The sequence below is a fragment of the Oncorhynchus nerka genome, linkage group LG15 (assembly GCF_034236695.1).
Source record: "Oncorhynchus nerka isolate Pitt River linkage group LG15, Oner_Uvic_2.0, whole genome shotgun sequence".
In the NCBI taxonomy this organism is placed as follows: domain Eukaryota; kingdom Metazoa; phylum Chordata; class Actinopteri; order Salmoniformes; family Salmonidae; genus Oncorhynchus; species Oncorhynchus nerka.
The window spans coordinates 59,229,488-59,250,901 of record NC_088410.1 but is presented as its reverse complement, the minus strand read 5'-3'; the positions used below and the strand labels follow the sequence as shown (position 1 = coordinate 59,250,901).

Sequence of the window (21,414 nt, the reverse complement as noted above, 5' to 3'; positions counted from 1 at the left end):
TGTATTTCAGTCCCAATATTCATACAAACCAGCTATACACCTGTACTTCAACTCAAATGTACAGATATACAATGTCTGCACCTGTGCTTGAACCCAATTAGTCAACTAAGCCAGGTCTAAATGTGCCAACGCCTGAATACTCTTAAGGTCACGGCCGTTGAAAGAACTGGACCAAGGTGCAGCGTGGTGACCGTACATATTATTTTATTTACAAAAGACGCCGAACACAACAATATACACTACAAAAATAACTGTGGAGCTAAAGGCTATGTGCCATAAACAAAGTCAACTTCCCACAAAGACAGGTGGGGAAATGGCTACCTAAGTATGGTTCTCAATCAGAGACAACGACAGACAGCTGATTGAGAACCCTACCCAGCCAAAACATAGCAATACAAATAATAGAAGATACAGTGCCTTGCGAAAGTATTCGGCCCCCTTGAACTTTGCGACCTTTTGCCACATTTCAGGCTTCAAACATAAAGATATAAAACTGTATTTTTTTGTGAAGAATCAACAACAAGTGGGACAAAATCATGAAGTGGAACGACATTTATTGGATATTTCAAACTTTTTTAACAAATCAAAAACTGAAAAATTGGGCGTGCAAAATTATTCGTTGGGCAAAATTAAGCGTTGGGCGATTAGGCCTGGCTCGCCATTAGTTTTCCAATTCATCCCAAAGGTGTTCAATGGGGTAGAAGTCAGGGCTCTGTGCAGGACAGGACAGTCAAATTGCTGCCAGAAAATTGGAAGCACAGAATTGTCTAGCGTTACAGACTTCTGGTGCCAAATTTGTCCGTAGAAGTAGGCCTTGGAGATAGATGTATGTGTCAAGTGTGCTCCCTCTCCGGCCTCTAGGTCACCAGGCTGCTCGTTATGGCGCACACCCACCAACATTGTTATGCGCACCTGGACTCCATCACTTCCCTGATTACCTTCCCTATATATGCCACTCCCTTTGGTTCCTTCCCCAGGTGTCATTGTTTCAGTTTGTTTCATGTCTGTGGGCTGTTAGTGGTTCTCGTTTTGGATTATGTTTATTTTATTAAAACACTCACTCCCTGAATTTGCTTCCCGACTCTCAGCGCATATCATTACAGTATGCTTGTTCTTGTGACAATTTAGAGAAATCCTATGAAACTTCTTTGAATCATACTACACAACTTAGCAATGCATAATACATGACTTTGTTGTTAAGTACAACTTTAATCTCTAGAGCCTGTAAAGTAAAAAAAAACAACGTTTTATCTCTCCATTGTGACCAATGGGATTAAATGGGTTGTAGAAGTGTTCATAAACAGATTCTATTCTTATTAACAATAAGTGACTCCAAAATTACACAATACATGATGTACCATTCATTTCTATTGGGCACAACATGCTCTGAAACACAACCAAAACAAACAGCAAATGTACCCAGCAAGTTTGTATAGCCACAAGCTGTAATCATTGTGTGCTATGGATATGGGACCAAATTCTAAACTTTTGACTACTTTAATACACATAAGTGAATTTGTCCAAATACTTATGACACCTTCCAATAGGGGGGGGGGCAAGCGCATAAAGTGCTTTCATATCTAAATGGTGAAACAAATGAAAGGTTATGTTCTGTACTGTCAATATTTATGAAACATTTGATCTCAAATCCAAAATTCCGGAGCATAGAGCAAATGAAAAGTTTTAGCTTCACTGTCCAAATAAATAAGTAGGGGAGTATATAGTTAAACCAGTCAAAAAAAGGAAACTGTTGCTAGGCTATCAGCTAAATTGACACAGCCCTATATAGCTCAGCTGTATAGACCTCCAGTCAGTGTTACAGGTTTGTAAAGCTGGTCTGGTGGTCTTTTCTCTCAGTTCATTTCAGTACCACCATGTCTATGACTACATGGCCTTTCACCAGTTTTACCTGCAGGGACCCAAACAGTGCGCCGGTTTATTTTATTTCAGTTTAGTACTAGTCCAGCACACCTGAGTTTAACAAATCAACTAATCATCAAGCCCTTGATCAGTTGAGTGAGGTACTGTATGTTAGTACTGCCTTAGAGAATATGCTTACATACTGCTTTAGAGCATATGATTAGATACTGCTTTAGAGAATATGATTAGATAGATGTATTGAAAATGTATTCTGACCTCAAGGTTTTATTACTACTTATACCTTATACCTTTTACTGTGTTACACTCCAATAGTAGTTCAATTATGATGTTGTTCTGTATACCCATGCACTTTGTTAATTCATTTGAATCTTCAACGTGAGCTCAGGTCATAGGGAAAAGGCGTGTTTGAGATGAGGAAGAGAAGCCATGCCGGATAAGGCGTGGTTCTCAACTGTAAAGCTGATGTCATACATGCACGAACACACATACCCCAGTGGACTCTCAGTAGGTTGACCCGACCAATCACAGTGAAGGAGACACACCTGCTTGGTGCTTGGTGCAAGGTGATTGGTTACATCGTGGAGAGACACTGAGGTAGGGCTGGTAGGTGTACATGTAAACCAAGCCCTTTACAAACTCAGACTCTTTGCATTAGGAGCTTAACCAGGTAACATCATTACCACTTCGGGGCCCCTTGTCGATGGACATCACCCGAAACCTCTACCTCTGATGTCTTCCTTCTACATCAACTGATCAACTGATCTCCTGAATCTCGGAGGCCTCTGCCTTTTGAATCTGACCCAGTAATGGAAGAAATCATTCATCGTTCAGCAAGAGGAGGAAAGAGGGAAGAGGAAGAAAAAACACAACAAGACCCGGCAACACAATGGTATCTCTTGTTATGTCTTCTGGCTCTCTGGCTGCTCCAAGGAAGGATAGAGTAACTCGTAATTATAAAACCAAAGTTTTTTAACAGTCATATCTTTATAGTTTTTTCTTAATTGTTGTCAGATTTTTTACTTTAACTTTTATGCAAGGGGACTTTTTGAAAATAATCATATCACTACCACAGAATAATATTAGTTTAAGGACCGTATTTGTATATTTCCCTGTTTTACTTATCTGCAGTAAGATTTTTCTTATGGGAAAACAAGTCAAGTTTGAAGGGTGTTTGACTGTGATGGCATCAGATTAGAGACACCTGTCATTTCCCGGAGGTAGCCTCTCTCCCTAGTTTATGCTCTAAACAGAGGAGAATGGAAAACCTCTATTCTTTGACTAGACAAACCAGTTACGGCACATATGTCTAAAACCTCTCAACAGAATGAGTTGTGTCAACAGTTTCTCAATACCACTATGTACAGGATAAGCAAATCATGATGGCCTCATGGATGAATTTACTTGATGCTGTGGTTGATATGCTGTAAAAAGACAGTTTCTCTATTCAGTGATTTAAAAACAAATTCTACTCACACAATTGTTCGGCTCCAGATTTAAAGGGGAAAAGGCGGAGAGTTCTTTTCAGTACAGTAGATGTAACTGGCATGCTTGTCTTCTCTCAGAATAACTTCAAAAGGCTCTGGTCAGGCTTGTTCTTACTTGTTTTTTACTGGTATGATTAGAGAAGAGACTAAATAGGAGCTTTCCCCCTTCTCATTCAACTGGAAGATGCGATAGGAAAAGGCATTAAAACAGTCTGTTTTAGGCAGTAGTTGATGCTACTGTATACACAACCAACACCTGTCATCTACAGGTAATGATAATGTCATTTTCTCAAGATATCATTGCATATGGCTTTTTATGATTTCCTCCTGCCGAGAATAAGATGCATCATGTGGCGATGTGCATAGCCTCATATACACTACGTGTGGTAAAAATGTATAAAGATATAATGTTGTTCACAGGTGAGAGGTCAAGTAGTGCATAGCTTGGTTTTGTGTGGTTAAGACCATGCAGCCATTTTGTCAGAATGACTAAGCACCCGGTTGGGTCCTTTGTTTCATTTCTGTTTGTTCGCGCATGCAAAACACTCAGGGTAGGTGGTGACCATGCAGATGCTGATTTACCTGTATGGCTTTGAAGCCAAATAGATTTTTGCATATTGCGTAAAGTCATATCTATATTTGTATCAGTTGAAATGTATCAATATACTGTTCAAACAATTTAGAGGTTTATTCAATTATTCAAGAGCAAAGCTATTATTGTTAAAACGTCATGTTAACCCTATAGTAAGGTTTTACTCAGGAGTATTGAAAACAAGTTTCATCCAAGGAGAATATAATATCACATCCTCCTTAGCCCCGGGGATAGATTAGGGACAAGACTAGGGATAAGGATCAGATTATTATTTGATAGAGTCCAAATATGTAAATTGTTTGTGTTTCAAATTGCTTCCTTATTTAATTGTACTTTCAGCCTCCTAAAATATTTGTTCTCTATTTTCTTTCCCTCTCTCCTTTTCTCCCACTGAGGGCCTCTAGTGCTGGTCTGTCTACTGAAATGGTGCCTGGCTGATGACTGGGAGGGATCAGGCATGTCTGTGGGGTTTGCCTTTCATGGGGCCTTGAATGACCCGAGAGAGACTGGATGTGGCTCTCTCTTGGGCTCCAAGGGGAAATTTGAGATATGTCCCCCTCTACTTTCTCCTTTTACAACTCCTGACTTAAAAAAAATGACTGCTCTATTCACAACGGTAAGATTACAGGTGTTTCTGTTTGATTTCCTTCTCAGTCCCCCTCTCCCAGAGTATTGTCCTACATTTTCACCTGCTCCCACTGCCATACAACCTTTCCTGCTCTTACAACATTTGCATCAAGTAATGTTTGCTTTGCTTGTTTCAGAGCAAAACCTTTTCTTTATGCTTGTTCTGACAGCAATGGAGGCTATGTATTTTGAACATTAATTAATTTTTTAATATATATTTATTTCACCTTTATTTAACTAGGCAAGTCATTCAAGAAGAAATTCTTATTTACAATGACGGCCTGCCGGGGAACAGTGGGTTAACTGCCTTGTTCATGGGCAGATTTTTACCTTGTCTGCTCAGGGGATTTGGTCCAGCAACCTTTTGGTTACTGGCTCAACGCTCTATCCACTAGGCTACCAGCCGCCCCAAAAGAAAGAAATCAAACAATATTTTACTTGTAGACTGTCAAACATCTACTACTGAAAGTAATGTTACTTCACATGAAAAGGCTAATGTAATCGGACAATATGTATATGGTAAAATAACACAATACCAATTTTTTAATGCTATGGTAGTGTATTTACCAGTGCAGGAACAGTGTGATTTGTGCACAGTGCATAAAGTTTGTACATATAGGTATTTAGGCTTGCCATAACAAAGTGGTTGAATAGTTATTGACTCAAGACATTTCAGCTTTTAATTCCACTTTGACATTATACAATATTGTGTTTAGATCAGTGACACCAAACCTCAATTTAATCAAATTCATGCTACAACAACACAACAAAATGTGTAAAAAGCAAAGGGGTTTGAATACTTTCTGAAGGCACTGTAGCTGTTGTGTAATGTATAATGTTTGCCATGAAATGTCAATGAGGGCATTCTACAACGTTGGTGGCAGTTTGCCAATGTGGCAATGATAAAGAAATAATATAATTAACTGTATTATGGTTCAACAGTCATAATCTAGTATGACTAGGATTGCAAAGGGAGGGTATATTACTGGAAACTTTCACATTTACCAGTAAACTGCCAGAATTTTGGGTTCTTTCAAGGATGTTATGTAATCTATTGCAAGAAATGTAGTGGCCCATTTGGGTACTTCAGATGTCTGTAATAATCTCTGACCCTCTGTGTGGCTTTATCACATGTAAAATATATGAAATAATGAAATAAGAGATTTAAAAAATAAATAATTCAGTGACAAAGCTGTAAAACATGATCCTAAATATAAACCATCAACTTAGTGAACACCATTGGTGTTTAATATGAGGGTTTCAGCATGAAATATCCTTAAGATTTTTTTTTACACACTTTTATTTATTTGACTGTGTCATTATGTATTTGTTGTCAATGTTTGAGCTTCAAATTGGTGGCAATTGTTAGTATATGGAAGACAGTCAATAGTTAGAAGAATTGCATTAAAAATAATGCCATTGAAAATAATGGCATTGTTGATGAGATGCTTATTATTAATTGGGCGATTTTCTTTTGATTTTCTCTCGATTTTTCTCTATGGCCTATTTATTAGAAACTCATGGACAGCGTGGCCACAGATATATATTTAAAAAATGAATACTATACATGAATACATTTTTGAAAAAGTTATTCAAGTATAAATTACCAAAGTTACGATAGATTGCCATAGATTTTCTGTTCATTACCAAAATTCCTTAAGATTCCAGTAACTTCAGTAAATTACCGGTGGCTTTGCAACCCTAACTATGACATACTCTGATAAATCTAGACATGACAGTAATCTGATTTCTGAAGTCAGTGCAGTTTTTCTGATATTCCTGTCACTGTGGTACTCTAGAATACTAAATGATTGACATCATACTTTAGCGGTTTGATGCAGCTGAAGCTTGACTTTGCGATGGCCCAGTGCCATACTTTTGAAAACTAACAGCGCAGATCGCATAACGTCAAGGAACTTTTGTAAAACCGCAGCCTCTTAAATGATAGTTTAGGTTCTTGGATCATAAAAAGGAACGGTTTTGTAGCGTTTGGATAATTATTAACAGTGACTTAGTCTACTGATGTTGTTGCACAATTATTGAAGGAAACCATCAAAAACATCCGTCAGGGTTGGTAAACACAGCAGTCAGTAAGTGCTTTTCTGGACCAGTAGCCTCCGCTATTGACACTGTCCGCATCTGTGTTCCTCTTGTAAATGAAATGTTGATATTTGGATGGCCATCTCCATCTTACAAGGCAGTTTTGGATGTCATAACTCTCTCTAATACTGCCTGGTAATGATGATGATGACCCCCTACAAGCATCATAGAGTCAACACACAACACACAAACACAATCCTGTTTAGCACTGCATTTTCTTAGTCCTTGAGCCAGTGTGTAGTAATATCTTATGAGTTGCTGGTAGCTTTGAGTAGTATTCTAAGGGTTGTGTAGACTTAGATATGCTCTGAGTTGGATATAGATAGATATAGTTATGTGCTTTTGATTTTCACTTTCTCTGGCTTCCAGGACACATCTTACCTGACAGTGCTCGGCTGTACACAGATGTTCTAACACTGTCTGGTAATGATGTTCCCTGAAAGACCTTCAAACAACCACATCAATAATCCCAACAACCAATAGGGGTGCAACGGCACTGTAGCATACCTGAAGCAGGAAGCATTTGCTGTTTGTAAATAGTTCTTGGTACATTTTCTGGTCAATGCTATATGTTTAATAGTGAGGCCCTTGTATGGCATTGTCATAGTTCAGCTGTAGACTCCAAATCAGGTGATCTCCAGTGTACAGTACAGCACATGAAAATATGGACGCTGTAGTAGGGTAGTTATTTTTAAAGGACTACATAGGTAAATAATAAGATGATGGAACAACTGGCTGGAGGAAGCAACCAGAACAGGTGTCACACTAGACAGTGAAGGCTGACAGAGATAGTCCCATAGGAAAAGAGATTGACGCTGTCTGTGGTGAACACCTTCTGCCTAACCCCCCTTTTGTGATAGGTAGTTCCTTCCTACCTCCTGCCTTTTGTGTAGATTTTCCACCCCACCCAGTAGTTAAAGAATACCAGTGAAATTACTGTTGCAGTAGGAGCCACTTCCTCTACCCCTCCCCCAGTCGGAGCTGAGCCTGTGCTTTAGTTGGCTTGTGATTGGTCCAGCGCTACTGTACCTGCGTGGCATATTGTGTAGCTGACACCTGAGATCTGTGTGAGAAAAATAAACACAACGATCTCTATTGCTCTCCTACTCTCATGCTCTCTCTCTCTCTCTCTCTCTCTCTCTCTCTATTCTCTTTTATAACTCTCAACCAATTGGCCTGTTTTTCTATTCAACACACTATTTTTCAAGGAAAAGTGAAGGGAGACGAGGAACTAGGCGGCTCCCACCTGGTACTCTACCCTGCACCTTAGAGACAGCTGTACATAGAGTCATTGAAAACTGGTAACATTCATGTTTACATACTGTTTTACCCACTCTATATGTATATACTGTATTTTAGTCATGGATCATCCTATATAACTACTGTTGTACGCATCTTTTCTATTCATATGCTGTCTAACACACTACATTATATGCATACTGTATACAGTACCAGTCAAAAGTTTAGACACACCTACTCATTCAAGGGTTTTTCTTTATATTTACTATCTTCTACATTGTAAAATAATAATGAAGACATCCAAACTATGAAATAACACATACAGAATCATTTAGTAAGCAAAAAAATGTTAAAGTGTTATTTGAGATTTGAGATTCTTCAATGTAGCCACTCACAGGTTTGCACACTCTTGGCATACTCTCAACCAGCTTCATGACGTAGTCACCTGGAATGCATTTCAGTTAACAGGTGTTCCTTGTTAAAAGTTAATTTGTGGAAATTCTTTACTTCTTAATGCATTTGAGACAATGTTGTGTTGTGACATGGTAGGGGTGGTATACAGAAGTTAGCCCTATTTGGTGAAAGACCAAGTCCATATTATGGCAAGAACAGCTCAAATAAGCAAAGTAAAACGACAGTCCATCGTTACTTTAAGACATGAAGGTCTGTCCATGCAGAAAATTTCAAGAACTTTGAAAGTTTCTTCAGGCACAGTCGCAAAAACCATCAAGTGCTATGATGATACTGGCTCTCATGAGGACCGCCACAGGAAAGGAAGACCCAGAGTTTCCTCTGATGCAGAGGATAAGTTCATTAGAGTTACCAACCTCAGATTGCAGCCCAAATAAATGCTTCACAGAGTTCAAGTAACAGACACATCTCAACATCAACTGTTCAGAGGAGACTGCATGAATCAGGTCTTCGTGGTGGAATTGCTGCAAAGAAACCACTACTAATGGACACCAATAATAATAAGAGACTTGCTTGGGCCAAGGAACATGAGCAATGGACATTAGACTGGTGTAAATCTGTCCTTTGGTCTGATGAGTGCAAATATGAGATTTTTGTTTCCAACCACAGTGTCTTTGTGATACGCAGAGTAGGTGAACAGATGATCTCTGCATGTGTGGTTCCCGCCGTGAAGCATGGAGCAGGAGGTGTGGGGGTCTTTGCTGGTGACACTGTCAGTGATTTATTTAGAACTCAAGGCACACTTAACCAGCATGGCTGTTGGAGAAGCATTCCTCATGAAGCTGGCTGAGAGAATGCCAAGAGTGTGCAAAGCTGTCATCAAGGCAAAGGGTGGCTACTTTGAATAATCTAAAATCTAAAATACTTTTTTTTGGTTACTACATGATTCCATGTCTGTTATTTCCTAGTTTTGATGTCTTCACTATTATTCTACAATGTAGAAGATATATAAAAATAAAGAAAAACCTTTGAATGAGTAGGTGTGTCCAAACTTTTGACTGGTACTGTATATATTTATATTCCAGTCTTTGACATAGAAACTTCTGATATTTCTTTATTTCTTTATTTTTTCTTCTGGATAACGTGTATATTGTTTTGTTATTTTGCATTCTGCTGCATCTACAATAATTTCTGCAAATCTGTGTATGCGGCCAATAAATTTTGATTTGAAAATGTATGCACAGATGACTGTAATTCGCCTTTGGATAAAAGAGTCTGCTCGATGGCATATTTTATTATATTATAATTTGAATAATTTTGGCAGACTGTGTGTTCTCAAACAATAGGTTGACTGTACAAGTCAATGGACAACAGATATAAAAGCATAAGGTGATTGAGGTGTTTCAAAGGTGATGTTTGTCAAGGGCTGTACTTCTGAGTTCTGGTTTAACACACAGATATCGAATCACCCCTTTGCATACTCATTCTGTTCTCTGAAATTGTAGGCCAATTACATAATTCATTGGCATGTCCTTTTAAAGTTCAAATTATTGAAAGATTGTGTCATCTTGCCTTTTGACATGTTTTGCTCCACTGATAAACTATTAACTCTGATAACATTTTTACATTTTTCACCACTGGTATCTTGATGATGTATTTCTATAAACTATTCCAATTCTCCAACATTTCTGTCTTCTGTCTTCACAGCTTGTCTGTCATCAAGCTGCTGTAGCTACAAAGACCCTGGCTACTTTCCTCTGATGCTCCTACCTAAACCTTGTAATTGTCGTCTTACCAGACAAGTTTAGATCTAGCTACTCTGTCTAATACTGTCTGGTAATGCCGTCCATTACAAGGTGTCTCATCGCTCTTTCTCTGTCAGTCTCTTGGACAATCCTGTACAAATGAACTGGTATCGGGTCATGTGATGTTTTTTCACCCCTCAATGATTTCGCCAATAACTGGCTTAGAATGTTTAATTGCAGGTCAATTTTTTGGGTGGAATTATGTATTTGTATGTAAAATGTCTTGAACAGATATTTGCTAACAGTATTTTGTTGATTATGTTAATAAAGGTCATCAACGTTCTTTTGTGCTTTTCATTATCATATGAATCATTATAAACAGCATGAGCGAGCGCCCACGAATTCATACCCACCCACCCACAAACACATACACACACGCACACACTGAGCATCTCACACACACACATTTTATTAAGTAATAATGCCAGAAGGGGTGTGGTATATGGCCAATATACCACAGATAAGGGCTGTTCTTATGCACAACGCAACGCAGAGTGCCTGGACACAGCCCTTAGCCGTGGTATATTGGCCATATATCACAAACCACTGAGGTGCCTTGTTGCTATTATAAACTGGATACTAATGTAATTGGAGCAGTAAAAATAAATGTTTTGTTATACCCTTGTGGTATAAGGTCTGATATACCACGGCTGTCAGCCAATCATCATTCAGGGCTCCAACCACCCAGTTTATAATTTCTGATGAAGCATGATTACACCAACTAGAACAGACTGATGCTGCCACACATGAAGCATAGATGGGAGTCTCAATTTTTTGCATATATATCTACCGCAAAAAAAAAAAGCTTATATCTTCAGTCGTTGTACTATACTTTTTGTGCACTAGGTGGCGGTAAAGTTCCATTCTGAACTCAGGCAATAAAAAAATGCATTTCCGGCACAGTGCACATACGGGGCTATTACTTCCGGTTTCTACCACAGTAGCCGTTAGACAGTTTTCATTGATACAGCGCACAACATTCGCTACTTTGCAGTTTTAGTATATTTATTTATACAATTACTCTAGATTTGTTTAGTCACCATGTCGGGAATACCACCAGATACCTGGCAGCCACCCACAGTGAGCCTGGAGACAACGTAAGTTCTCAGCTTGCTAGCCTAACTAACCTTAGCTAAATGTTTTGAGTGAATGAATAGCTAACGTTAGCTAGTTAGCTAACTCGTTCGGAGTTACGCAAATCATGTTTTTCGAATATCAAATGCTGTCCATTGGTTAATTTAATATCCGATTGAAAATGAATGCTCCATCTTAGCAACATGCCATGCCCTCTCTTGTGTTCCAGAATGGGTACAATTGCAGTGGAACTATACTGGAGACATGCTCCCAAAACCTGCAAAAACTTTTCTGAGTTGGCCAGGAGAGGTTACTATAACAACACAAAGTTTCATCGTATCATCAAGGACTTCATGGTGCAGGGAGGAGACCCCACAGGAACAGGTGAGACAGACACACACACACACAGATATACACACACTAACATAGATGAGGCCTGGAGAAATTCTTCAGAATGCCACTTGTTCCACTGCCAGGCTTTTGTCTTCCTGATCATGAATCAGCTGTTCACTTTCTTTTTAGATGCATTCAGAATGTCCCAGGGAGACAGAAAAGAAGAGTCACTAACTCAAATGATGACTAAATCTGTTGATGTCAACATCAGATTCTTACTCCCTGTAATGTGTGTTGCTCATAGGTCGTGGCGGTGCCTCCATATTTGGCAAAGAGTTTGAAGATGAACTTCACCCTGACCTGAAATTCACAGGTAACAATAGTCTCACAGTAATGAAATTGAAACAAACATATCATAGTACCAAAATGTCGTATTTTTATGGTGCTTTCTACTGCTCTCTTATGGTGCTCTCTCCCTAGGTGCAGGGATCCTAGCGATGGCCAATGCAGGACCAGATACAAATGGAAGCCAGTTCTTCCTGACCCTGGGGCCTACTCAGTGGTTGGATGGGAAGCACAGTATCTTTGGGAGGGTATGCCAAGGTATGGCAGTGGTCAACCGCGTCGGCATGGTGGAAACAAACACACAAGACCGACCTGCCGATGACATAAAAATCCTCAGGACGACTGTACCCAACTGAGATGCATTCATACAACCAATGGCTACATTTATTTGTACATTCATTTTGTCATGATTTTTTTTGTAATAAATGCCTTTGAATTAATTTTGGTATTCTCAAATCAATAATGTAACCATTGTCAATAATCGCTTAAATCGTTGTGGGTGTAGGGTGTGTGGGTAAAATCACTGGGCAAGGCCCACCCCCATCTTTTTAAAAATGTTATTACCGTATTACAACCTATATGTTGTGATAATTGCGTTTGTTTGCTCTATAAGCTGTTGGTTCATATGCCTTGCAAACGTATTGGCCTAAGGCCGAGACAATAAGACGCAGAATCAATTCAACCACACCTATGTTTCATCATAAATCCGGAGAGCAACCTCTGTTACATGACTTACAGCATGGTCAAGCAAGTGAATGCTTCCAACATTTTCGGACTACTAAACAACTTGATTTAGAACCAGAGTTACCGCAAGTCGCAAAGAAAACAGGAGCTGCCTCCACTATTCCAGCAACCACTTCAACATCTAATCACATATGCTTAGTCTACAACTAAATGATTCCAAAAACAATTTAGGGCAATCAAAGTAAGCTAAATATGATGTAGCTGTCCATGATTCTGACTTCTCTGTGCGTATGTGCGTGCACGTGTTTGTGCAAGTAGAAAAAACATGCTGACACCCTATTTGTAGAGAAATGCCATCTTCCTCTCATGTTGACGAAGCAGTCTAACTCGTACAGTACACACTTATTTTTTGTTTTCGTAGGCTACCTGGCTAAAATGCTTTCTCGCTAGCCTAACTTTTTCATTGGCAACAATGAGCCAGGCCAGCTAGTTAACATTAGCCTACTACATCTGGCTACATATCGAACTTCCATCCTCTCAAGCCAGGGGCACAATGTATGAATTAATGGTTGGATCAGATTTGATGTTATTGGCCAGTAGGGAGAATTAAGTAAAACCACAAGTCCAAATCCCTATTTCCATCCATGTCTAATTTAGGGAACTAGCAACCAGAGGACAACAACACACGGCTACAATTCAAGTTTTATTTTCTGTCATTCTGCGTTTTGCTCTCGATGTGACTTTAGTGAATCCAAATCCACACTGGCTTCCCTTGACACTTTTTTTGTGATGCGCCTGGACCATTCATTGCTGAGTTCCCTCCGTTTAGCTCAACGGTTGATTGGCTATTATTTTATACTTTTTTATCAAGGGAGGCCAAATGCTCGCTGGCTTCCCTTGCGTACAATGCCAATGTCATATTCCTTTTGACCAGACAGCATCAGATAGATGGCCTACACATACAGATATAGAGGGGTGCTGTTTCGCTCCCTCGGATGATTTCTCTGGTGAGATAGTACATTCAGCCTCTTGCAAACTGAAAGAAAATTATGAAGCACAGAGACGAAAGATACATTATTTTATTTTTCTGAATTGTTTTATTGGTCAATTTTGAATACACGCCACTGTGGGTGACATGGTCGGAGTGACAAACTTGAAATAAAGCTGTGAGCAGCAATGAATGGGGTTCACAGTATGACTGAAAGGACACAAGATCAGTTGGATAACAAAGTAAAGTAACTCTATCATGTAGGAACTATCTTCGTTTATGTGCAATCATGAGTCTAAAAACAAAATGTAGTGAATCTGAAGTTTGGTTCATGAGGAGAAGGTTATTGCAGATTATTTTGCATGAATCGTTTCCTTATTTTTTGAGATATAAAAAACTGAATAACCAGTTTCCCAGTCCCTGCCGATGGAAAAACATCACCTCAGCACGATGCTGCCACCACCGTCCTTCACTGTGGGGATGTTCTCGGGGTGATGAGAGGTGTTGGGTTTGTGCCAGACATAGCGTTTTCCTTGATGGCCTAAAAGCTCAATTTTAGTCTCGTCTGACCAGATTTCCTTCTTTCATATGTTTGGGGAGTCTCCCACATGCCTTTTGGCGAACACCAAACGTGTTTGCTTATTTTTTTCTTTAAGCAATGGCTTTTTCCTGGTCACTCTTCCGTAAAGCCCAGCTCTGTGGAGTGTACGGCTTAAAGTGGTCCTATGGACAGATACTCCAATCTCTGCTGTGGAGATTTGTTGCCTCTCTGATTAATGCCCTCCTTGCATTGTCTGTGAGTTTTGGAGGGCGGCCCTCTCATGGCAGGTTTGTTGTGGTGCCATATTCTTTACATTTTTTAATCATGGATTTAATGGTGCTACGTGGGATGTTCAAAGTTTCTGATATTTTTTAGATTTTTTTATAACCCAACCCTGATCTGTACTTCTCCACAACTTTGTATCTGACCTGTGTGGAGAGCTCCTTGGTCTTCGTGGTGCCGCTTGCTTGGTTGTGCCGCTTGCTTGGTGGTGCCCCTTGCTTAGTGACGTTGCAGACTCTGGGGCCTTTCAGAACAGGTGTATATATACTGAGATCATGTGACAGATCATGTGACATTTAGATTGCACACAGGTGGACTTTATTTAACTAATTATGTGACTTCTAGAAGGAAATTGTTGCACCAAATCTTATTTAGGGGCTTCATAGCAATGGAGGTGAATACATATGCACGCACCATTTTTCCATTGTAATTTTTTATGAATTTTTTGTAAAAAGTTGTTTTTTTGATTTCACTTCTCAAATTTGGATGTCCATTGCAAATAAAAATCTATTTTAATTACAGGTTGTAATGCAAAAAAATAGGAAAAACGCCAAGGGGCATGAATACTTTTGCGAGGCACTGTTACTAAGCCATATTTTCTCAAACGAATGAGCCTATATTCCAAATTTGGTGTCATTTGGTCCTATAGTTCATGAGGAAGAATTCTATATATTTTGCATATGTGCATCTATGTGGCCATCTTTGAATGCATTAAAGTTATTTTCTCAAACTCTTTAGGGACGATTGTGATGAGTCCAAAGACCAAATTTGGAGTGAATCTAACTTTTAGTCTATTTTTTTAATGATTGTTTTAAGCATTAGCATTACAGTTTTTAAAAAGGGGAATAGTTCATTTTACAAATTTTTAAAGATTTCAATGTCAAACTTAACATGGTAATGTCTTTTTTAAATATTTTATTTTTGCATTTTCCAATTAAGAACATTCAAAACAAAAGTGAAAAGATATTAGACAACGATAGGACAAAGTGACAGTAACAGACGAGTGTAACAAAAATAAATAATAATAATAATTATATAAACAAACATACAATAAAGAAAGAAGAAAAAATAAATAACGAGACATTGGATCACCTGCCGCAGGCTACATATTATACATTACGTGTGAAACATTATGTGAGGATTATATATAGATTCAATCAATGAGATGTGGGGGGAGATTCTCCATATAGTAAATAAAAGGTTGCCAAATTCTGTAAAATGTCTTTAACTTATTCCTCAAGCAGTAAGTGATTTTCTCCAAAGGGATACAATTATTAACTTCCGATAGCCACATTGCAACTGGCAGGGAGGAATCCAATTTCCATTTCAAGGCAATACATTTCTTGGCAATCGCTAGCAATATTTCTGTTTAGCTTTATAGTATGGCTTTGCCTAAGATTGGTGTTAGTAAAGTTACCCAGTAGACAGACCTCCGGGTCTAAAGGGAATGCAACCCCGTGAATTGAGGATATGGTATCGCATACCCTCTGCCAGAAACCGTGTAGTTTTGAACACTGCCAAGTGGAATGGAGGAATGTTCCTTCATCTGAGCCACATCTAAAACATAGGGAGGAGATATCTGGGTTGAACTTGTGCAGTCTAGATGGGGTGATATAGAGCTGATGGAGGAAATTAAACTGGATCAGTCTGTATCTGGAGTTCAATGTGGATGTAACACCATCCCTGCATAGGTCACTCCACAGATCAATACCCAGATCTTTCTCCCATCTAAGTCGGGGTTTATCTAGCCCAGGCAGTGTTAGTCCTGACATAAGAGCATTGTAAACACGGGAAATGGTCTTGAACAGTGGTTGGTCTGCGTGGCAGAGTTGTTCAATAGGTGACATCTTAGGTAGGTTCCATTGTCCCTTGAGAGTCACCCTAATAAAGTTTCGTAGTTGTAGGTAGCTAAAGAAGTCCCTGTTAGGCAAGTGGTATTTCTGTTTCAGCTGATCAAAAGACATAAGAACTCCCTCCTCGTAACAATGTTCCAGAAGAGAGATCCCCTTATCAGACCATGGTCTAAAGTTACTATTCTGGAAAAACATAGGGATCAATCTATTGTTCCATAAAGGGGTTTTAGGGGAAAGGGTTGTCTGTGATGGTTTTTATAGATTTTCTGTCCCATTTGTAAAACAAAACTGCCCCAGTGTCATCATTTACCTCAAGCTTTTCAATGTTCAACCATGAGGGAGAGGGACCATTGTCAAACCTCTGAGCCAGAAACCTAGACTGTGCAGCCCAGTAGTACATTCTAAAATTGATGAGGTTTAAGCCCCCTTGACTGTAATCAAGGGTCAGTTTATCCAGGCCAACCCTATGGGTTTTGCCGTGCCAGATAAACCGTCTGGTCAGCTTGTCGAGAAAGGAAAAAAATGCTGCGGGAACAGGGATAGGGAGAGATTGAAACAGATATAGAAACCTGGGCAGGACATTCATTTTAATTACATTGATTCTACCCAGTAGAGTGAGAGGTAAGTCCATCCATTTACAAAGGTCAACCTCCACCTTTCGCAACAAACTGGCCAGATTGAGTTTATAGAGGTTGTTCAGATTACCATCCACCATTATGCCCAAATATGTGAAGCCCATAGGCGACCATCTGAAAGGAAACTTGTGCTTGATGGTATGATGGTCAAAGACAGACAACGGTAAGATTTTGCTTTTATCAAAATTGACCTTATATCCAGAGAAAGAACTATAACACTGTAGTAGGATCTGCAAGTGAGAGAGGGAGTGTTCTGGGTTTGTTAGAAATAAGATAAGGTCGTCCGCAAAGAGTGATAATTTATGGGTATGGGGGCCCACCTCAAAGCCATGTATGTCAGGGCACGTTCTAATAGCCTCAGCCAACGGTTCCAATGGCGAGGGCAAAGAGGTGGGGGCTAATTGGGCAACCTTGTCTGTTCCCCCTATAAAGAGGGAAAGAGGAGGAAGTAATCCCATTGGTAGCAATCCTAGCTTTAGGAGATTTGTAGAGTGATTTTATCAAATTTACAAACACGGTACCTAAACCAAACTTTTCCAAGACGCGAAAGAGGTATGGCCATTCAACCCTATCAAAGGCCTTTTCAGCGTCGAGGGAGACTGCGACACTAGGTATTTTGTTTTTGCTAGCAAGGTGAATTATATCAAAGAACCTGAGATTATTGGAGGACAATCTATTAATTATGAAGCCAGTCTGATCTGGGTTGACCAACAGGGGAAGACATGACTCCAGTCTCTTAGATAGCATCTTGGTGACCAGTTTACAATCTGTGTTAAGGAGAGAGATTGGTCTATAGGAGGCGCACTTTAGCGGGTTTTTCCCTTTCTTGTGGATTACAGTAATCACTGCTTGAGAGAAGGACTCTGGAAAGCAGTTGTCTTCTCTGGCTTTTTTAAGTAACTCCATAAGGTAGGGGACCAACAGCTCCCTAAATTCTTTATAGAACTCTGGAGGGAAGCCATCCTCCCCAGGAGATTTATTAGAAGGTAAGGATTTAATGGCCTCCAACAATTCAGGAACTGAGAAGTGTTCACTCAGGCGCTCGCTGTCTTCCCCTGACAGGCATGGGAGGTTGAGAGAGGAGAGAAAGGAGTCTATCTCTGATAGATCATCGCTTGATTGGGAAGTGTAGAGGTCTTCATAGTATTTCTTAAAAGTATTATTCATTTCAGTAGGGTCGAAAGATATCTCTTTAGTAAGAGTTTCTATGGCATTAATTGTCCTCTTACTTTCCTCTGCTTTCAGTTGCCATGCCAATACTTTGTGAACTTTCTCTCCAAGCTCATAATAACGCTGTTTTGATTTAGTGATGGCCCTCTCAGCTTGATATGTGTTCAGAATATTATATTTAAGTTTTTTATTTACCAAAAGCCTGTATAGATCTTTAGTCGGTCCTCTTTGGTAGGTTTTCTCTAGCTCTGAGATTTCAGATTCAAGGGCACTCAGTTCCGCACCGTGTTTTTTCTTCAGCCCTTTAGTATAGGAAATAATCTGTCCCCTCAGATAGGCCTTCAATGTGTCCCAAAGAATGAAGCTGTCAGGAGCAGAGGGTTTGTTTGTCAAAGTAAAAATATTGATCTGCTCTTTGATGAATGCACAAAATTCAGGTTGCTTTAGGAGTGTAGAATTTAGTCTCCATCTATATGCTCCATTTACCTTGGTAGGAATGGAGATTGATAATACCAGAGGAGAATGGTCACTAAGCAATCTGGGGAGATACTCGACATCTAACACTCTATGAAACAGTTGTGTCGAAAGTAAAAAGTGATCTATGCGTGTGTGTGTCTTGTGTGGGTGTGAATAAAAAGAGTAGTCCCTATCCTGTGGGTGCAACTGTCTCCAGATGTCTAGTAAATTGAGATCTTTCATGAATGACATGGTGAGCTTGCCGGCTTTGGTAAGAAGTGAGGGTTTATCGAAGACCTATCAAGAACTGTATCTAAGCAAAAATTAAAATCTCCTCCAACCAGTAGCCATCCTGGTGGTGCTTGAGCAACCTGAAGGAAGACATTCTGAATAAACATATGGTCATCGAAGTTAGGAGCATAAATATTCAATAGGGTCCAAGACTCTGAAAACATATGCCCCTGCACCAAAACAAACCTGCCAGAGGGATCAGAGATGGTGTTGTTGACGCAGAAGGGGATGTGTCTACTTATCAAAATTGCAGTTCCTCTTGCTTTGGAGTTAAAAGAGGATGCAAAAACGTGTCCTACCCATTCCCTCTTCAATTTCTTGTGTTCACTGGCTGTAAGATGTGTTTCTTGTAAAAACACAATGTCAGCCTTTAATTTCTTAAGGTATGTATAGACTCTTTTCCTTTTAATCGGGCTGTTAAGATCTTTTACGTTGAATGTGACATATTTTTGTGGATTAAGCATAGGTTGGGTTTCAAATATGTAACTGAATAGAAATCTATCATATGCAGATAATTAGGAAATGTTTCAACTTTGGTTTGAGTACAAAAGTGACCTGTGTGTCTCTTTAGGAAGGAAACAATAAACATAGAAAAAAGGAAGAAAAAAATAATAAAAATCCCACCCACCCCGATTGTCAGACTAAAACAACAATCCCAACAATCAAACATGAATACACTTGTAGAGATAAGTTGCTGCTCGCTTTCCATCTTGCTCTTACTAGCTAAACCTTGGCGTAAACTAAAACCTGCGAGCTCTCTAAATTGAAAACAAACGTTGTGAATAGATATTTATGGCTGAATATTTACTGCCCACGGTAAGGGATGCTTGAGTCTCTTTTCGAAAGATTAACATAAATGAGGGGGAAAGCAGTGGGCCTAAACCCACTTATTGCTTCGCCCAGTAGATATGGACTAAACCAAAATATACTCTCCTGTAAATGTAATAGAACTCACCCCGGGAAGATACGGTTAGTTGAAAATGTACAAATCAATTAAAGTGACCGGGAGATACCAGCAGTTCAATCCGGATAAGAGAAAACAAATGAACTGCATTTTATCCCCCAGAGAGACCGTCCTGGCTCAGACTCAGACGTTGCTCAGTACTTTGAGAAAAGTGTGCACTTCTCCCGGTGTGTTGAAGAGATGGCTTCGGCCTTTGTACTGAACTTTCATCCGCGCAGGGTGGATGAGGTAGCCGGTGATGTTCTTCTCCTTCAGTGCTTTGGCGGCAGGTCTGAACTGCTTGCGGCGTCTGGCGAGATCCGCGCTCATATCTGGGAAAAGGCTGACCCTCTTTCCATCGATGGTGATGTCCCCTTTGGCTCTTGCGAGTTGCAGTATCTTCTCTCTGTCTTGGAAACGGAGGAACCTGATCAGGACGGCTCGTGGGGGCTCATCTGGCCGGGGTTTCGGCGCTGATGTTCTGTGGGCGCGTTCGATTTCCAGCGGCTTGGTGAAGTTGATTATGCCTAGGACCTCCGGGATCCATTGAGTGAAGAAACGGACCGGGTCACGGCCCTCGCTGTCCTCTTTCAATCCCACCACACGGATATTACTACGTCTACTCTGGTTCTCCATCTGATCTACCTTGTTTTTGAGGTAGGCATTGTCCTTTTGCAGTTGTGTCAAGACCTGGTCATGTCTAGCGATGGTATCTTCAACTGTGCTAATGCACAACTCTGCCTCTCAAAAGGAGATCATTCATGGAGGATTTCAGGTCGTCAATGGAAGAATGGAGTTCAGCCGATTTCTTATCCATTTTCAGAGAAAGACCTCTGTTACCATCCTGAATTTCCCGGAGGAGAGTAGCCAGTATGTCGGCAGGCTCGCAAGAGGCTGCTGAGAGCAACAGTCTGGAACTGTCGTCTGAGTTATGAGGGCTAATGCTAATCTTGCTAGCTGTAGCGTTATCGTTATCTTGGGAATCAACTACGTTTTGGTCGTCCTTCTTGCCTCTCGGTCGGAGGTCCATGGCTCTTTGGGAAGGTAAGTACTTGACAATTTATCAGCCGATGTTAGAATATTGTTTCAACGTTGTTATTTAGGTAAAAATAGAATAACTTTGAAGAGCTCGGTTTGTCAACGTCTGCTCAGCTCCGCGGCATCACGTGCTCCCCCCATGATGTCTTTGATGACACTTAAATGTCATTTACAACGGATTTAAATGGACACGTCAAATCGGATTTCCTGATTTATCAGTTTCTCAGCCATGTCTTAACCAATCAAATTGAGGCAAATTTGTTTGACATGAGGAAAGACACCTACATACAAAGTTGTAAGTCTAGGTCGAACGGGCCGCGGATATGAGGATGTGAGACTGCTTTTAACAGTGCCAACTATAGGCCAATCGGTGGCATTCTTTTAGAACAATTTTCTCATGACCTCTAGTTTCTGTGTGAAAACAAAGTTATCAATCTAGGTTATTATCTAGGCTTGAGTTATTTGACAATGTCAGCTTAGCTGAGAACCCCTAAATATGCCTGCTGTTTCTTATCTGACGCTTGCAGATAACTCTCATCCTATAACTTGAACAGACTACCTCTGGAGGGAGACAAACAACAAAGCATACTGTAGGCCTTCTATTTCATCAGACGGTTGTTATGTGACATAAGAAATAGCCAA

The 21,414-nt window shown here is 39.9% G+C and overlaps 1 protein-coding gene and 1 long non-coding RNA gene across 3 annotated transcripts; both read left to right on the top strand.

The window, feature by feature from the left end:
• The first annotated feature begins 2,520 nt into the window (after positions 1-2,520).
• Positions 2,521-10,422, top strand: LOC135560220 (uncharacterized). Of its 2 annotated transcripts, none has more exons than XR_010458807.1 (3): positions 2,521-2,770; positions 4,362-4,573; positions 7,893-10,422. It is a non-coding gene; the product is annotated as an uncharacterized LOC135560220 (long non-coding RNA). The 2 variants fall into 2 exon arrangements; XR_010458806.1 differs by having other exon boundaries at positions 4,353-4,573.
• A 635-nt stretch (positions 10,423-11,057) lies between these two features.
• ppil1 (peptidylprolyl isomerase (cyclophilin)-like 1) lies at positions 11,058-12,331 on the top strand. The gene is made up of 4 exons (XM_029684147.2): positions 11,058-11,236; positions 11,443-11,597; positions 11,851-11,919; positions 12,027-12,331. The coding sequence occupies exons 1-4, from the start codon at positions 11,181-11,183 to the stop codon at positions 12,245-12,247; spliced, it is 501 nt and encodes a 166-aa protein (XP_029540007.1). The 5' UTR covers positions 11,058-11,180; the 3' UTR covers positions 12,248-12,331.
• The last annotated feature ends 9,083 nt before the right edge of the window (positions 12,332-21,414 follow it).

Coding starts and splice junctions, on each gene's coding strand:
- ppil1 (XM_029684147.2), top strand. CDS start 11,181: ATGTCGGGAATACCACCAGATACCTGGCAGCCACCCACAGTGAGCCTG. Junction 11,237..11,442: donor ACAGTGAGCCTGGAGACAAC/GTAAGTTCTCAG, acceptor CTTGTGTTCCAG/AATGGGTACAATTGCAGTGG. Junction 11,920..12,026: donor CCCTGACCTGAAATTCACAG/GTAACAATAGTC, acceptor CTCTCTCCCTAG/GTGCAGGGATCCTAGCGATG.